Here is a 15,199-nt window from a genome sequence, read left to right as displayed (position 1 = left end):
TGAAACAAAGCCGCTAATATAACTTCTCGGGATCCTCGTAAAAGTTCACTGAAAAAGTCTCATTTTATGACCACCATTTTACTGAGATTATATTTCATCCCATTTCATCACATCTCATTTCATGGCATTGATTATGTTTCCTTCGTTTTTTATTGTTCATAAACTGTAAAAATAAAACGTCGAATTAAAAAAATCATAATACCTACTAACTAAAAATCTTATTACTTGACGTTGGCTAATGCACAAACCGTACCAGAGCCAAAAACTAAAGAAAAAAAGTATAATATCTATGATGAAAACGAAGCTCGAAAATTTAGCCTTAAAATTTGAGTAATGTAAAGTGCTTGAAGTTATTTGTAAGGGAAATTATCCTAAAATGTTGCTAACAGTTGGAATTTTAATAACATTTTTAGTACTGGTCTTATCATTAGTTTTATATTTAACGATAGAAAAAAAAGTTAGTTACAAGGACTTGTTGAATAAACATGTTCTAATTACCGGTGGATCTAGTGGAATTGGAAAATCCGCTGCTATTGAAGCTGCAAGACGTGGAGCTCATGTCTCTATCATCGGTCGAGACGAAAATAAACTTAAGTCAGCTGTGGAAGAAATAACTTCACAGTGTTTAGATAAGTCTGTTCAATCCATTCAATATGCAGTTCTGGATGTTACATCTGACTATTTCGTTATAGAAAAAGCGATAAATTCGTTAGAGGACAATGTAGGACCAATATTTATGTTGGTAAACTGCGCCGGCATGTGTATATGTGGTAAATTTGAACAAATGAAGGTAGAGGATATAAAACAGATGATTGACTTGAATTATTTTGGCAGTGCGTATATGACAAAATGTGTTTTGCCGGGCATGAAGAAAAAAAAAGAAGGATTGATCGTATTTGTATGTTCAGAAGCAGCTTTAATAGGTAAATCATTTACAGTTTTACTCATTTAGGTAACACAGTCTTTCTCAGTGTGATTAACATTATTTTCCTAGCTGTTTCTTTATAATAGAGATATACAATCGGATATTTAGATTATTTATTTTTTAATGTAATGTCATAAATTTGAGGTAAACCCCCATAAAAGTTAATGACCGTTGATACACCATTCATTCGACATTAATGGATGGAACACATTTATTAGTAAACTACTTTATTAGAAAATGTAAACAAACAGAAAAGAATGAAGCGAATAATTTATTACTTTTTCACTATGCGAAAAGACGTAGGTAATTTTATAGAACAAAAGGTTATATTCATATCAGAAATTGAATAAAAATTGCAGGCATTTATGGATACACAGCATACAGTGCTGGAAAATGGGCTGTGCGAGGTTTAGCTGAGGCCCTGAGTATGGAGTTAATTGGAACTGGTGTCCGAGTAATGATATCATATCCTCCTGATACAGACACCCCGGGTTTTAAGAATGAAGATCTTACAAAGCCTTTAGAAACCAAACTTATATCAGGCTCTGCTGGTCTACTTTCTCCAGATGTAGTTGGAAAGCAAATGATAGATGATGCATTGGTAAGTTAACTATTTCATTGATTTATATTTTAGTTTTATTGATATAATTTTTGTTCTATACCTTTTAAATAAACAACTTCTATTTTTTAATGAGAAGTATTAAGGACTAAAGTAAGAATTTTATAAGGGTTTTTTTTGGGTATATGCTTACAATTCGTACCTATGGCTGTAACTCTGTGTAGATAGTATAGTACCCACACCAGTAATCACATAAAAGAGACAGTGAGTTTCCAGTTATGGAAAAGTTATTTAGCAAGGAATCACATAAATTATTTTAATCAGAACACAATAGGAAAATCATCCTTCACAGGTTTTCAACCTTGGGACTGCATATATAATTCCAAAACATTAAAATTTTCTAAAAATTAAACAATATTAAATTTTGAAAACCAACCAACTGACTTGACATTCTTCAAACGTTTTATAAATCAATGTTTGTTTTAATTGAGTTCTTTTTCCACTAATCTCCCTCCTTAAATATCTACACATACGTGAGTCACTGATAACTGAATCTCTATAAGTGTATATAACTTGTGGAATGTTTATCTGATCTCAAAATTTCATCATTGGAAAAATAATTAGTATAATGTTTTCAATAAAATTAAAAATGAACTCAGAAGCAAATGAGACATTTCATTTAAAGCTTCATTGACAAAATTTTATGAAAGTACCAATATGTTTAATTTGTTTTCAATCATTTGGATCATTTGGTACAAATGTATTAAGTAAAGTATAAGTTAAAGTAAACAATAATTTTTTTTTTTTCAGAATGGGAAAATGTATTCCGTGTATACTACATCTGGATCAATGTTAACAACACTGTTTGGTGGTTCAATTGATAGTGTACGTCAAATTTTACTACAAGTGTTTTCAATGGGAGTTTTACGTGCAGTTATGGTAGGGGTTCTATTGTCATTTCATAAAATTGTGCGAGACAATTTAAAGTTGCAAAACAATAGCAAAAACAAATAAATATTTATCTGTGTAATTCTAAGATAATTATATATTTTATGTGAAAAAATGTATGAATAATTAATTCCGTAAGGAAAAATACATATTTAAGGAAAGAAAAATACATATTTGATTGCTAATATTATACAGGGTGTTCCACAAAGGGTATAATATATATCAAGCAATAAAAAGCTGCCGATATGACGAAGTTTTTCTTTTTTATATTTTTACATTTTTGATACTGCAGCATGTTTTGGCTTAAGCCCTTTTTGGGACATCCTGTAATTTTTGTTATATTAATCATAGTTACTCAAAATGCTGTTACTACTTTATACTAAAAACAAAAATCGGACAGTATTTAAAGCCCAGAAAAGTATTTGGTAGACAGTATTTCCTATTTGTACTAAGTACTATTTCCAGGGGCTAGTATTTTCCTATACAATTGCGAGTGTAACCGCAGGTGAAAACTAGTTGTATAATATTTTTTGTAGGAGAAAAAAAAATTGAAACAAAAAGATGAAGAAAAACAATTTAAAAATAGCTTTTAAACACTTTTAGCCCAATTATTAGTCTGATTTGAAGATCTTCAAAGTAAAATAAACACATGTTCGTTAACTTATTCAACACAAATCGTATCCAAGTATCTAGTACTCCAGTGTGCTTAGTGCGAGTTTTTTAACGTTCTCGATAGCGTAAAAGTTAACTTAAATTTGTATGCAGTTGGAACAGCGCCCCTAGCGGCAAACGTAGGAGAACGTAAAAAAACTCGTACCAAGCACACCTGAGTTTATTTTTAAAGTTATCGTACATAATGTAATATTTGATTGAATTGAACATATTTTCACGAAATAAAACAAAAAAAAAGTTGTAAACGAAGTTACAGGTTTTTTATTTTTTATAAGCTACGTATCAATCATACAAGGTTTTTGTTTGTACTGTAGACTGAAACCACGACCCACATACCCTGCATCCGTCCTAAACCAAATCACTATGGGGCCGGCGTTTGTATCTGTAAATATTATAATAACGTTAGTAAGTACTAAGGTTTTGAAAGTTTTTTACATGCGGTGCCAAAATGCTTTCTTAAGAGGGATCGGGACTTAAAATTAATGGAAGTTTCTTTAAAGATGAAGAAAGAGACCCTTTTAACAAACTCATTTTGTAAGTAAAAAAGAAAGCAACAAAAACGGGCATGTCTATAAAGTCTTCATTATTTTATTTTTCACTAAGAACTATCGACTTCAATTAGGTATTCTTTTTGCATAGATATTTCCGACTGCGTCTTCATTTGTCAGTTGAAGCTCTTTTTGGGCCATTTTGAATAAGCAGACCGCGACATACTTTCCAATGCTTATTCTACAAATATTACATTAGCTTGGTGACCAGAAATGTAACCAGTCTGAAACGATAAAACCTATTACAATGCTAACATACAACTAACAGGTTCTTGATGTTGAGTATTTATGATGATGATGATGATACCGACATAAAGTTATTTGCGTATTATTATTTTACAATTTTTAACGTTATGGCTTATCTAAAATGCGGAAACCTTTTGTAAATTTGAAATTTGTATTGACGATGTCCACGGGCGGAGGTGACTACTTCGTGTGGCGTACATAAGTTCGTTTGTTTTCTTTGGTATAAATTTTTTTTTGTCAAATCTCAAAATACTGCTTTTTTTTTCTTCTGTGTGCAAAAAACGAAAACATCTATAAATGTTTTTTAAATTAAGGATACGCTACATTCATAATTACGACAAATAACTTCGTCACTGACCACGCAGCAGTAATCGTAGTGTCGGAAATTGTAAGAAGAAAATGTATACAAGATTAAATCGTAGATATAAGCTTTAAATTATTTAGTAACACATCGATTATTATTATCCAAATCTAATGATTGGTAAACCTGTCACTGGAGCGTTTAGGGAAAAGTCTTGAAGCACAGAACCATCGTTGAGACGATCGCCGCAAAGTCTTGTAGCGGCAATTAGTAGCCAATCGCTAGGGCAGTCAAATATCTCCACTCCTGCTTGATAAGGCGGTATCACCGGTAGACCATCTGAAAATTAAGTGTTATTTATATTATTGTTTTTATTTATTTATTGCTTAGGTGGTTGGACGAGCTCACAGCCCACCTGGTGTTAAGTGGTTACTGGAACCCATGGACATCTAGAACGTAAATGCGCCACCCACCTTGAGATATAAGTTCTAAGATCTCAGTACAGTTACAACGGCTGCCCCACCCTTCAAACCGAAACGCATTACTGCTTCACGGCAGAAATAGGCAGGGCGGTGATACCTACCCGCGCGGACTCACAAGAGGTCCTACCACCGGTAAAAATATATACCATATAAAATAAAACCATATTTGGCGACTTTACAATTGATAATGATTGCATATGACGGCACTTGCCTGTATCGTAATTTACAATTTGCATATCCCCGACGTTAGTGTACGTGATGCCGCAGGCTTTCGCGGCTCGCTTTATACAAATTGCATAGTTTAGGTTGTTCTGTAAATGAAATCTTGGTTATTAGTCACGTGTAATCAAAATTAGATCGCTAGAGATAAAAACGTTAAATGGTACTCACGAAATAGCCCGGCCTTGTTGATATTGCTATATCGGATTTATCTTGATAGTTGAATGATTCAAATGAACCTTCCGCTTCTTCGAAGTACTGCAGGCAACCTGTTGGAGCGGCGAGATCGTCACCGGCTCTCAGCTGTGTCACCTGCGGAAAATACTAAAGAAAGTATTGGTCTCGACCCTCTTAAGTCATGGCACATACTAGGTATAATGTTCAAATATTGAGAGAATTACTAACGAGGAAACAGGACGTAGCTTAAACGCTGCCCTGCCATACGAACCTTATCTTACTTATTATTTCTTCCCGAAGTTATTTCAAATACCTAACAATTTTATCGGTTTTATGTTTGCTCCAACAATTAGATTTATTTTCTACAATATATTTTAATTGTTTGAATAGCTCAAGAACACGATCCTCCAGGGTTGTATTAGGTATTTCCAATGTTGTAGACAATACAATGCGACCACTCAACTTTACAGTTCTTCATTGTATCTTATAATGGTTGATTCATTTTTCAAACTGGAATGCATGATGGCTTTCTCGCAAAAGGAAACAGGGTGGTAGTGCCTATCGCCTATGTTTTACTGGCCCTACGCTTATTCAATAAATAACCTCACGCGGGATTACCATACGCCTTATTATAATAGCTCAAACCTACAAATTAAGTGGAAATATTTATCTATCGGTAACGGCTGGCAGCTTGTCTGCCTACATATGCCTGTGGCAAAACTTGTTCTGGAAATATAATTTATGAAGCGTGCTTTTTATTTATTTGTTTTCTAAATAAATGTAGGTACCCTCTTACTTTTATAGAAAAGAGTCTTCGTTCTTGTGAGACCGTTTGCATGGAAAGGAAAATAGGACCGTCCACTTCACCGACTTCGATGTACACTAAACAATGCAAAACCCAATTACTATTTTAAAAATAAACAAATTGAAATTTGTAATTTTGCGGTGATTGTTATTTTTTTCATCGCGTTAATGGGTAAACCGCCTCACGGTCCACGTGGTCGGCCTCACAATGCGAATGTCGCCTCCGAACTTGTGATCTAAAGTCGAAGTCTTAATTGTATTTTTTACACATTACTCTGGGAATTGTCATGAACCCAGAAATTCTTGACTAAATAAACGCCTACCGAGTTAGTTATAGATAGATGATTTCATGATTTTGTTAAAAGCTTTATTTATGCTTTCATATTCTTTTTGATTATATAATTATGACATATTGAATTTTTTGGAGTCGTTATGTAGGTTTGTTCTTAATTTATAATTGAACAATCCACTAAATGCTCATGGGTACCATTTTCGTAATTAATTGATGGTATAGTCATCTGCATATTAAAGGAATAAAAGTCTTAAGTAAATACATATTTCATATTCAAATGTTGGTGATTAACATACCATGCTTGCCCGTGTTGATACCGCAAATGATCGGTATAAAATCATTTGCATTCTGACCAGAAACTACAAACTGATCTTCAAGACATACTCCTCCTGAAGGAGGTAGCAACTGAAGCAAAAAATAATAACAATCGGATTATAAATCACACCGTCTTCTGAACTCTAACCAGGATTCCCTGTACTATGAGAACAGGAGAATGATTTTCACACTTATATACGTATAAATATATACAGACGTAGATATTAAACATCCAGACAAAGACAAAGCAAACTTATTCCTTATGCGAAAGATGCCCTTATGTGGGAATCGAACCCACGGCCCTCGGCAGCAAACAGGACGCTAACTAATGTGCTGTGATTTAGTCAAAATGTAAGTAATTGAAATGAATCTTACAGAACAAGTTAGTTAGTTAAAGAAACATACTCACTTCAAAACTATGGAAATCTAGACGAATTTGCTTAATATCTTCTGAAAATTTATGCAAGGTGAAAGTGCATGATAGTCTTTCATAACTTGGAGATGGAAACTCTGAGTTAATAAACCATCCTGTCACGGCAGCAGAATTCTCATCGCACAGGAATTGAGCTGTAATGCAAATAGGAATAATAACCGCCGTAGTTCTGTTACCAAGTAGTCGCAGATTGAGATCGGGCGTATCACAATGTTTTCAGTTTTTCTAAGGTTACCAGGACATCAATGTAGTAGGTACTCTTACAAGTTAAGTTGCAACCAGCGCAAGCTAATAGATTTTTTTGTTGAAAAAAACAGTTGAACGACCTCACGAACCGCCTGGGGTTAGGTGGTTAGCAGAGTCCATAGATACCAAAAGCTGAGTGTTGTCAACCACCATGAGATATGAGATTGAGGTCCTAATTGTAAAACAGCCATTGAATTCCATCAAGCTGGAACGTATGACGGCTTACCTGCAGAACTAAGTAGGTTTTTTGTACCTACCCATCTGGATTCACAATACGAGGTCCTAATAATACCAGTAATTTTTCCGGGCTTGTTTGTATTTTATTACATGATGCGATTCCTTCATTGTGATGATGTGTTGAGTACCTACTAATTAACCTTTAAACTGTGCACCGCGGTTTCATTCGTCTTAAATAAAAAAAATAACTTCATCTGTGAGTTTAAGTATTGCATTTCAAAAGTTACGAAGCTCTATCATCTTAAGTTCTTTTTTTATTCGTAAAAACTTACTTAAGGTACTTACTTATTTACTTCTTACTGAAAAAATGAGACCTAAGCACTTACAAATTATAGTTTAGGCACTCACACACACAACAGATTCCGTATCCGTCTGCACAAGTCCCCAAAGCAGTACCTCCAATAGTTTGACATTCATGTTGAGGCACACACGTTCCAGTTAAACCATTGCTGGAGTTGCATGGCGCATGCATAAATTGTATTATTTGAAACACACCAAGAAACCGTTTATTTTGATTTCGTGAGATCTTGCCAGATTGTGTTCTCTTCAAGTCGTTTGTATAATTAAAATACTTCAAATAATCCGTTCCCGGAATAGCCCCGATGCTATTAGATCTTTTTCTAAATTCAAATACATTTTCATTAAAATTAATGTCATTTTGGTTACTGTTTAATAACATTTGCGGTACGATACTGCCAATGTTATCAGTGTGATTTGGTTTGTGTTGTATTTTTTTATATATTTTTGTTGAAGCTGTATACCAACGTTTTCCATCGGCAATGATAAATGTTAACACAAGTACGACTAATTCTTTATTTATTAAAAACATCTCTATCTTTTCTATAAATGTCTGACGTTCTACAATAATGCACCGAGAATGCAACCATGGTCATTGTGAGGTAAAGCATGACGCTGTAATTTAATGTCTAGAAAACGTTCTGGTTTCTTGATTCGTCCTATTTAACTTGTTCCAGTTTTCACTTCTCTTTTAAACTAGCGTTTACAGCTAATACTTTTAGCGTTTTTTTTATTATCGACCATCGACTTCTTAATGTGGACGTCGTCAGTTACTTTAAGATATGATGTCGAATTTTCAATTATGCACTTTTCAAGCCAGAACACAATAGAAATAAATAGGATTGTGACCTGTAGGTACTCGTGTTTGATTACAATATACTCTACCATCCGTAAGTATACCAAAAGTTTTTATTTTACAACCGTAGTTCACCGTGGAAGTATACTGAGTATACTGTAACTATACTGAGACCTTAGAACTTATATCTCAAGGTGTGTGGCGCATTTACGTTGTAGATGTCTATGGGCTCCAGTAACCACTTAACATCAGGTGGGCTGTGAGCTCGTCCACCCATCTAAACAATAAAAAAAAGAAAGTTATTCATGAACACATGTTAAGGATTTAATCCCAAAAATTGGTACCTGCCTAAAGGAGTATCGCTTAATACGCTTAATATCATAAGTCGAGTGGGCCAGACGGAATCCACACAATGTTTCTAAAATGGTACCCCCCTTGAGCTGTCACTTGCGCTAACGCGTTTGTATCGCCTCTCTTATTGCACTAACAGGGTTCCATCTTCATGGAAGACCGCCCACGTCCACCCTATCCTCAAGAAGGGTGACCGGTCGGACCCATCGAGCTATAGGCCTATCGCGATAGCTTCCTTGCTTTCCAAGGTGATGGAGCGAATAATAAATACACAACTCCTGAAGTATCTTGAGGATCGCCAGCTGATCAGTGACCGACAGTATGGTTTCCGTCACGGTCGCTCAGCTAGCGATCTTCTTGTATACCTTACTCACATGTGAGTTGATCTGTTGAAGACACAAGTTTGCGCGTTCACTGCGAAGAAGGACATGGCGCCGCAATTCCAAGGAGTATCCCTGCAACCTTACGGGAGTATCAGGATACTTGTGGCCGACATTTGGAACGATGTCCAACTTCGAAGTCATTAGGAAGGCAAAGCCAAGTTGGCGTCCAAAATGCTGGGAGTCCTCAACAGAGCAAAGCGGTACTTCACGTCTGGACAAAGACTTTTCTTTATAAAGCACAAGTCCGGCCTCGCGTGAAGTACTGCTCCTATCTCTGGGCCGGGGCTCCCAAATACCAGCTTCTTCCATTTGACTCCATGCAGAAGAGGGCCGTTTGGATCGTCGATAATTCCATTCTCACGGATCGTTTGGAACCTCTGGGTCTGTGGAGGGACTTAGTTCCCTTTGTATTTTGTACCGCATGTTCCATGTAGAGTGCTCTGAGGAATTGTTTGAGATGATACCATCATCACGTTTTTACCATCGCACCGCCCGCCAGCGGAGTAGAGTTCAGCCATACTACCTGGAGCCACTGTATTCATCCACAGTGCGTTTCCAGAGATCTTTTTGCTACGTACCATCCGGCTTTGGAATGAGCCACGGTGTTTCCCGAGCGCTATGACTTAACCTTCTTCAAACGAGGCTTGTAGAGAGTAATTAATGGTAGGCGGCAGCTTGGCTCTGCTCCTGGCATTGCTGAAGTCCATGGGCGACCGTAACCATTCACCATCAGGTGGGCTGTATGTTCGTCTGCCTACAAGAGCAATAAAAAAGAAATAAAAAAAACCAGTAAACAGGACTTTCTATTGAGTATCAGACATAAGCACAAAGAAAACAGTAATATTTGTAAATATAATTAAGAATTACTTTTACGGATCATTCTCGCGTTTTCGTTGTCATTAGGTATATTATTTACAATATTATTTCTGGCGTTTCGAATGCTAATTAACAGTTTTCGTGGTCACGTCGCGGACGACCACAATTAAGTAGGTCGTCAACAGTTTTGTAATCACAATAGATGGGAGATTTTTTTTTTAAAATAGTTTTAATTCTCTACTAATCGCGAAAACCAAAGAAAATGCTACACGTTTGTATGGTAGTAAATCAGGAACATTAACCATTTAATTTCATTAAAGTCAACACCAGATAATTATGTGTCCATAAATGATTTATTGCTAAAATGCAGGGTGTGGTGCATGCATTACTTAGTTTTACAATTGGTTCTAGTGATAATCTGTTGTGTGTCAGTATGTGTATAGTACCTACTAGAATTACTAGATTGACAGGTTTAGGTCACATGCTTCAATGTAGAATTCGATTAAAGACAAGGCTGCCGCGCCCTGTCTTACAGTGCTACACGTGCGAGATTACAAAGCAATTATACGCGTAATCTTTTCTGGAAAAAACTTAAATTAACCACTCAACTTAAACGTAACAAACAAACTCACTGTCAGCTATATTTGCTCTGGGTTGTGGGAAATTTGAACCTACTAAAAAAATTCATAACAAGCGTTGGCTCAATCATCGAAATTCCACTGTAAACACTGCTGACACTTTATGGTTTATCTCCATATTATGTACGGCATTTTCTTCTGTATTTTTGACATTTTGAAAAAAAAAACTGACTACGTCTAAGCTTTATTTTCATATTTATCGAAAAAAAAAACCCGTAAAATCGACCGAAAAACAAATGAGGCCATAAAACATAATTGTTTTCTTTGCCTATTGATGCTTTACATTTATATCTAATTTTGCTCAACTTAATAAATTAATATTGTGATAAGTATTAATAAGGTAACTACATTGTTTATTACGTGCGCAATCTCATGCTAGCGTCTCTTGTAGGTGTGTAGTGTAGTATGTAGGTGTTTGGCTTAAGAACAAGAGAACATATAAATCGCATCGACTCGTTGGGGTAATTGTTGACCCTGGCAACGGTACGGCATCCGGATTCGATTCCGGGCAGAGTCGATATCCTGAAATGTATTTTGGTAGTCGTTTACCGTGTGGTCTTTTGCTTTTTTCTGTTTTCGGTACGCACAAGAGTAATTCCTAGTGAGCTGTGGTTGATTGTAGAACGTTTAAATACTTATTTATTTCATTATTTTTTATCGTTCCCCCATTTGGAAAATTAGGAAGAATAGAATATTATCAATCCCGCGAAGACTACAAAAAAAATCTGGTATTTACCTGAATAAGCCTCAATGATCTTTAAATTGCAATTGGTTCAGCCAGTTTGCATGTTGTGTAGGTAGGTATACCTATGTGATGCGTATATGTCAATGAACGCGCCAGTTTTGAGGGTTGCATTTACAAATATATTAGTTATAAAATACTTGTGTAGTACTTGCGCGGTTTTACAAATTCGCAAACAAACACTCTAGGTCGAGTTCGGAGTCGTCGTGGTCGAAAAGATAAGAGGTCTTGTGTATATACTGATGCAACTATGCTGGTGGTTAAATCCCACAGGCAGGAACGAAATTTCGTAATTAAATACGTACTCACTAATGACTTTCACGATGAAGGAATAACATCGTGTAATAAAAGTACCTCAAAAAACTAAGTCCAATTTGCGGAATAACTAGACAATTGAGGCATATACCTCAAATCTCAAGGTTATGATGTCTATGGGCTCCAGTAACCGCCACTTCGATAAAGCGGCACGACACGAGAACCCTCTCATCGTGGCCGCCGGTAACTACATTCCCGATCCTGCAGACAGAATGGAAAGCAGTCGACGTCGCCCAAAACACGTCATTTCGAATCCTCCCGATCCACTAATGGTGCTTTTAGGTACCTCAAGCACCGGTCATCGTTATCGTCGAACCCGTCGCTTGCGACGAAGGGCTCGACGAGTAAATTAATCCGCAGACACAGCCTACTGAGTTTCTCGCCGGATCTTCTCAGTGGGTCGCGTTTCCGATCCGGTGGTAGATTCTGCGTAGCACGGCTCTTGCTAGGGTTCGTGTTAGCAACGTCGTCAGGTTTGAGCCCCGTGAGCTCACCTGCTAGTTAAGGTTACGCTGAAATAGCCTCTCAAGGCTATAAGCTTAGGTAGGAAAAAAAAGCTCCAGTAAGCACGACCAGGAGGGCTGTCGGTTTCTTGAAACGTCTATAAAATAAATTAATACAATTTTTGATTAACCTGCGATTCGAAAACTTCTAATTAAACATAACAAGATAATATAAAATAAATGAATGCGTCTGTCTGTATGCTTCGAACGTAAATTATTTTTCGTATACCTACGTTTGTAAATTTTTTATTACTGGTGGTAGGACCTCTTGTGAGTCCGCGCGGGTGGGTACCACCACCCTGCCTATTTCTGCCGTGAAGCAGTAATGCGTTTCGGTTTGAAGGGTGGGGCAGCCGTTGTAACTATACTTGAGACCTTAGAACTTGTATCTCAAGGTGGGTGGCGCATTTACGTTGTGGATGTCTATGGGCTCCAGTAACCACTTAACACCAGGTGGGCTGTGAACTCGTCTACCGACTTATTAAAAAAAAAAAATTGTAACATAATTCATACCATCGCAATCATATCGAAAAAGTTTTTGAATCGAGTATGCTTTATTTTATATGTATGTGTATATGAAAGCTTTTTACCAACATTCGCCTTAAAGTAAATATTAGTCAACCGATTTACCAACTTTACATGGAGATTCTTAATTCAAGGCATATCTTTTATCTAGCGGTGGTTATGGTGCCAGATCTGCTGATAACAATATTAATAAGATTATTACATATGTATGTATACTTTCCGTCGTCATAAGCAACAGTCTACTTACAATTAAATATAATTGTAAAGGTTTTATAATGAAAGAAACTAAGTGCTGTCCTTGTTCGCAAAACCACAACTGGATCTAGGCGCATGTCAGGTTTCCAAAGCCTAAGCATTGGACAATGAACCTTGTCCGGTATGACTACTCGCAAATCATGTTACAATCGCTTTATCACATGTGGCCCTTTACAAACATATGTTGACTAACTAAGTACGGTATAAAAGCCCACCAAACCGATGTAGTAGTACATTTCTCATCTGAACATTCGAGAGCTTCAACGCGAAATGATTCTAAAAGTAAGTATTAGGATAATAATTGAAAAGTAATGCTCAATGATAATTTCATATACTTGCGTTCTATCCACTGCAACAAGGAATAAAATTATGTTTGCCTATTTCATTTACGATCCATGCAATAAATTACATTAATGCGTGAATGATGGATGGAAAGAATTAATAAAACAAGTTATTCAAGGATTTAATTTTGAAATGATAGAAATAATTTTATGTTTTCATTTCTAGATTGTACTTTTGTGTGGTGCCGTGGCGGCTGTACACGGTGGAGGTTTGATCGCTCCGGCGTACAGCGCACCATACAGTTATGGCGCTTGGAACCCGTACAGCTCATATCCGGCTCAACCCGCCTTGGCCTCTCAACACTCGAACACGTCACCATTCAACCTCGGACAGGTAAAGAGAAATCCTAAAGAAAGGTTTATAGGGCACGACACTCTCTACTACCCTCCACCGCAGATTTTCAGTTTTATTTTCGTTTTAAAACGCGATAAAGTAGTCAAAATGTTATCGTGATCATTTACCAGGTAGAATGCTTAATATAAATCTCACAAAACTTTTGTTAATTCAACAGATTTCAACATATAGTAAATCAGTAGATACACCTTTCTCGAGTGTGCGTAAGGCTGACATTCGTGTGAGTAATCCCGGTGTAGCAGTGGCTCCTGCTTACAGTAGCTTTGCGGCACCTTATGTGTCCCACGTTGGAGTTGCGGCACCTGTTGCTAAAGTAAGTACTAAGTATATTTAATCGCTTTAGTGTAGGCAGACGTAGCGTACGGTGTCTGAATGACTACTGTTGTTTGTGATCATGAAAATCCAAGGGATATACCTATTGAAGTCATCCTCTACAGCTAAAAATACCCTTTTCAAACCTCGTTTAAAGAAGAATATCACAGCGGCACTGACTGTCACTTAATAATACTGGCTGCTTTGTGGTAGAACGAGCGGGGTGGTGGAACAGGATACCTTACGAGTAGGAATTGGGCCTGTTATATTTTTAGCAGATTTGATTTTTAATTTCAGAGTGTGTGTGTGTGTGTGTGTGTTATTACTGCATGATGAAAGCTTATGAACATATATACATATTCACATCGTTCGATACGAGTATACTGGATGTCTTATCCTTTTGGGGTTAACACCAAATGATAGATCTTCTACGCAGCCGGTGATATCGCTTTGTAGACCGACAGTTCGAATTTTATTATTTGGAGCTTGTTTAAATGCGAACTTATCTTAAACTGTCGTTAATGAGATTCAGACATCGATCAAATATCTTGTGTTCTGTGGTGGCTACCGTCACATCCTTTAGCTGACGTCCACTTGTTTGCTGGAACTTCAGAGGCAATACTGTAAGAGCCCGGTATATTTCATGGATAGTAGGTACTAGATGGTAGATATTGGGCACTTTGACATATAGATATATTAACGTTAATTAATTTTTTAGGTGGCTACGACAGGGGGTCTCCTAGGGGTAGCATATTCAGCAGCTCCAACTGTCTCCCATATGACATATACCAACGGGCTTGGCTTTGCATACGGCTGGTAAAACCGAAAATACGCTTAAAATAAGAAATTTATCATATTATTTATAAAGCATTGAAAGATTCCTCGTTATTTGTTACCTGTTAGTTATTAACTTTATTTATTTACCTACATAATTACTTGAATAAAAGTGTGTTATTAAAAGTTGACTAGTTTTTTTCGGTTTAACGTGAACATTAAATCCGGAAAGGATTTAAATAAAAGCTTCGTGTCGGAAAGCGTATTTTTGTGGTAGGTCCTTTGGGCTGGTACCTACAGATAAGCTATCGACAATACTTATTATACTACGTTGCACATAATTTTAAAATTCAAAACCCTTACCACTGGTGGATTCCTTCGTAAGCATCGAT

At 36.5% G+C, this 15,199-nt stretch overlaps 3 protein-coding genes across 4 annotated transcripts; 2 read left to right on the top strand and 1 right to left on the bottom strand.

The window, feature by feature from the left end:
- The first annotated feature begins 228 nt into the window (after positions 1-228).
- LOC101742996 (3-ketodihydrosphingosine reductase) lies at positions 229-3,353 on the top strand. Its single transcript, XM_004932578.5, has 3 exons — positions 229-923; positions 1,285-1,526; positions 2,295-3,353. The coding sequence occupies exons 1-3, from the start codon at positions 377-379 to the stop codon at positions 2,496-2,498; spliced, it is 993 nt and encodes a 330-aa protein (XP_004932635.1). The 5' UTR covers positions 229-376; the 3' UTR covers positions 2,499-3,353.
- Positions 3,339-8,267, bottom strand: LOC101743563 (uncharacterized). 2 transcript variants are annotated; one of them, XM_062675188.1, is made up of 8 exons: positions 7,753-8,267; positions 6,898-7,055; positions 6,470-6,578; positions 5,874-5,959; positions 5,072-5,224; positions 4,893-4,992; positions 4,386-4,538; positions 3,339-3,486 (listed from the first exon to the last, which is right to left on the bottom strand). In XM_062675188.1, the coding sequence occupies exons 1-8, from the start codon at positions 8,231-8,233 to the stop codon at positions 3,380-3,382; spliced, it is 1,347 nt and encodes a 448-aa protein (XP_062531172.1). In that variant the 5' UTR covers positions 8,234-8,267; the 3' UTR covers positions 3,339-3,379. The 2 variants fall into 2 exon arrangements, with proteins under 2 accessions (XP_062531172.1, XP_021207898.2); XM_021352223.3 differs by having other exon boundaries at positions 5,072-5,212; positions 7,753-8,239.
- Positions 8,268-13,295: 5,028 nt separating this feature from the next.
- Positions 13,296-14,853, top strand: CPF (cuticular protein 44-aa motif). Its single transcript, NM_001173329.1, has 4 exons — positions 13,296-13,307; positions 13,533-13,700; positions 13,879-14,034; positions 14,752-14,853. The coding sequence occupies exons 1-4, from the start codon at positions 13,296-13,298 to the stop codon at positions 14,851-14,853; spliced, it is 438 nt and encodes a 145-aa protein (NP_001166800.1).
- Positions 14,854-15,199: the final 346 nt, after the last annotated feature.

The sequence above is a fragment of the Bombyx mori genome, chromosome 23 (genome assembly GCF_030269925.1).
Source record: "Bombyx mori chromosome 23, ASM3026992v2".
Lineage (NCBI taxonomy): Eukaryota > Metazoa > Arthropoda > Insecta > Lepidoptera > Bombycidae > Bombyx > Bombyx mori.
Note: the sequence above shows the minus strand (reverse complement) of the source record. Positions and strands in the feature narration are given on the sequence as shown.

What these genes read in the sequence shown, in the direction of transcription:
- LOC101742996 (XM_004932578.5), top strand. Translation starts at nt 377, where the DNA reads ATGTTGCTAACAGTTGGAATTTTAATAACATTTTTAGTACTGGTCTTA. An exon ending in TTCAGAAGCAGCTTTAATAG is followed by an intron (nt 924 to 1,284) that starts GTAAATCATTTA and finishes TAAAAATTGCAG; the next exon opens with GCATTTATGGATACACAGCA. An exon ending in AAATGATAGATGATGCATTG is followed by an intron (nt 1,527 to 2,294) that starts GTAAGTTAACTA and finishes TTTTTTTTTCAG; the next exon opens with AATGGGAAAATGTATTCCGT.
- LOC101743563 (XM_062675188.1), bottom strand. Translation starts at nt 8,233, where the DNA reads ATGTTTTTAATAAATAAAGAATTAGTCGTACTTGTGTTAACATTTATC. An exon ending in ATACGGAATCTGTTGTGTGT is followed by an intron (nt 7,056 to 7,752) that starts GTGAGTGCCTAA and finishes TTTGCATTACAG; the next exon opens with CTCAATTCCTGTGCGATGAG. An exon ending in TAGATTTCCATAGTTTTGAA is followed by an intron (nt 6,579 to 6,897) that starts GTGAGTATGTTT and finishes TTTTTGCTTCAG; the next exon opens with TTGCTACCTCCTTCAGGAGG.
- CPF (NM_001173329.1), top strand. An exon ending in CACCATTCAACCTCGGACAG is followed by an intron (nt 13,701 to 13,878) that starts GTAAAGAGAAAT and finishes TTAATTCAACAG; the next exon opens with ATTTCAACATATAGTAAATC. An exon ending in TTGCGGCACCTGTTGCTAAA is followed by an intron (nt 14,035 to 14,751) that starts GTAAGTACTAAG and finishes TTAATTTTTTAG; the next exon opens with GTGGCTACGACAGGGGGTCT.